The sequence below is a fragment of the Colobus angolensis genome, unplaced genomic scaffold (assembly GCF_000951035.1).
Source record: "Colobus angolensis palliatus isolate OR3802 unplaced genomic scaffold, Cang.pa_1.0 Scaffold18, whole genome shotgun sequence".
Classification (NCBI taxonomy): Eukaryota; Metazoa; Chordata; class Mammalia; order Primates; family Cercopithecidae; genus Colobus; species Colobus angolensis.
In genome coordinates, this window is record NW_012114932.1 from 7,002,447 (window position 1) to 7,004,683 (window position 2,237).

Here is a 2,237-nt window from a genome sequence, read left to right on the forward strand (position 1 = left end):
AAAAAAAAAAAAAAATTGATTCGGGAATCAGCAGTGCGAGGGGGAGACGGCTTAATCTCTTCTATTTAAAGGCTTCTGGAACCTCACGGGGCTCTGGGACAGGGACGTGTTTACAAAAAAGGCAGGATGTGTCAGATTTCTTCTGACTCTTCCTCCCCGGGAGAGCAGGAGCCAATTGCTTGCTTGCTCTTAAAACTAGCACACACAGCCCCACACCAAGTTCCCGGGAAGTGGCCAGCCCAAAAATCCTGTTTCCCTGGAGATGTGCCATGCTTTACAGTGCAGGAAACAGGGACAGTACAAGCTGACAAATCCTATTTCTAAAAGAGCATCCCACACGCGGAGGAGGTTCGCTCTCCATCGCCACTAGGAAGAATGAGGTAAAAAGCTGGAGGAGGCTCCGTTTGTCAGGGGAAGATTATCCGACTCAAACCTCCCTCGTGCAAACTGCCTCCCGCGCCCGCCCCCTCACCTTGTTGGTAAGGTAAGAAGCCAGGTAGCAGGTACAAAAGGTGAGGCCGACCAGGGACCTCCTCACGCACATCTGTCGACTCGTCCCCTTCCCGGGGTCCAGCTGTGCCTACCCAAACCCCCTGGCCGCAGCCCGACCCCGGCAGCAGCAACAGCAACAGCTGCAGCCCGGAGACGGCCACGTGGCTCCGAGCTCCGCCAGTCAGCGCGGGGACCGCCCCCGCCGTCTGCCTCCTTAAAGGGGCCGCGCCGGCGAAGGCCCGGCAGCCTGGGGACCGGCAGGGAGGCACCCAGCCGGCAGTCTGTCTGCAACCATGGCTGGCCTGGGCTGCGACAACCGGTACAAGAAGGTCGGACAGTCATCCTTCTTTTAAAAAGTAGAAAGTGGCAGAAGAGGAAAAAAGCATACCGCAGTTCACAATACCCCATCACTGTTCAAAAAAAAATGTTCATCGCTATCTCTATACCATAAGACCAAAATATTACCCGTGCTTCACTGAATTTTCCCAATTTTCTCCATTGAGTCTGTAGCGCTTTGGCAAATGACACAAAAAAGGTAACAACAACAAATGTTCTTTTAAAAGAGGGAAGGTGAAGGAGGAAAGAACTAGAATTTAGTATAGGTTTTTAAAATTTTTTTGTATTTAAGTAAAGTCATTGCATTCCGTTGACATTTCTATAAAGTAAGAATCCTTTCCCAAAGTAGAGTTTCAAGCATAGCTCCTATTGCTATTCCTATTCCTATTCCTAGTCTCTAGTGTGGAAAATTGGACTCATGAGGCTTCCAGCAAATATTAGTAAACCATGCAAGAAAACCTATTGATGGACTTAGACAGTAGCAAGAAATGCCAGTGTTCTCTGCCTGTAGAAACACACAGATTTTCAGAAACACCCACACACAGGGAAACCATCACTCTTAAGCCACAGCAAAAGTCCTCCTGGCCCTCGGTGCTGGAGCAGTGGATGGGAAACGACACACCAACCTTTATGTAATTTGTCTGTTTTTCAGAGGCATGCCTTTTTTCTCTCTGCTCCCTCCAGCGTTGAGGGAGGGCTGACCTCGGCGTGTCCCCTTGAAGCCACTCTCCAGCCACCACTGTCTCATCGCAGTCCTTTGCCTCTGCTCAATTTTCCACAGGTCTCTTACTGGGCCTGCTGGTTGGTCTGCAGAGGGGACCAGCATACAGAGATAGAGGTGGGCTGGTCACCCCTTCCCTCCCTTTTCTCCCACAGACTCCTTCAAACCACTTGTACTGATGGATATAGCTTTCTCTACTGAGACTGGATGGTATGGTTTGTCTGTACCCCCAAATCTCATCTTGAATTGTAGCTTCCATAATTCCCACATGTTATGGGAAGGACCTGGTGGCAGATAATTGAATCATGAGGGCAGTTTCCCCCATACTCTTCTCGTGGTAGTGAATAAGTCTCACGAGATCTGATGGTTTTATAAGGGGAAACCTCCTTTGCTTGGCTCTCATTTTTTCTCTCTTGTTGCCACCATGTAAGACGTGCCTTTTGCCTTCCACCATGATTATGAAGCCTCCCCAGCCCCGTGGAACTGTGAGTCCATTAAGCCTCTTTTTCTTTATAAATTACCAAGTCTTGGGTTAGTCTTTATCAGCAGCGTGAAAACAGACTAGTACACGGGGTTATTAAAAAGGAAAAAATAGGCCAGGCGCAGTGGCTCAAGCCTGTAATCCCAGCACTTTGGGAGGCCGAGACGGGCGGATCACGAGGTCAGGAGATCGAGACCATCCTGGCTA

The 2,237-nt window shown here is 49.6% G+C and overlaps 1 protein-coding gene across 1 annotated transcript in view; it reads right to left on the reverse strand.

The window, feature by feature from the left end:
• TMEM241 (transmembrane protein 241) overlaps positions 1 to 651 on the reverse strand; it is a 171,125-nt gene extending 170,474 nt beyond the window's left edge. The window contains exon 1 of the mRNA XM_011939326.1: positions 473 to 651. Within this exon, the coding sequence (XP_011794716.1) occupies positions 473 to 544 (72 nt within the window). The 5' untranslated portion in view covers positions 545 to 651. The remainder of the gene's footprint in view (positions 1 to 472) is intronic.
• Between the last annotated feature and the right edge of the window lie 1,586 nt (positions 652 to 2,237).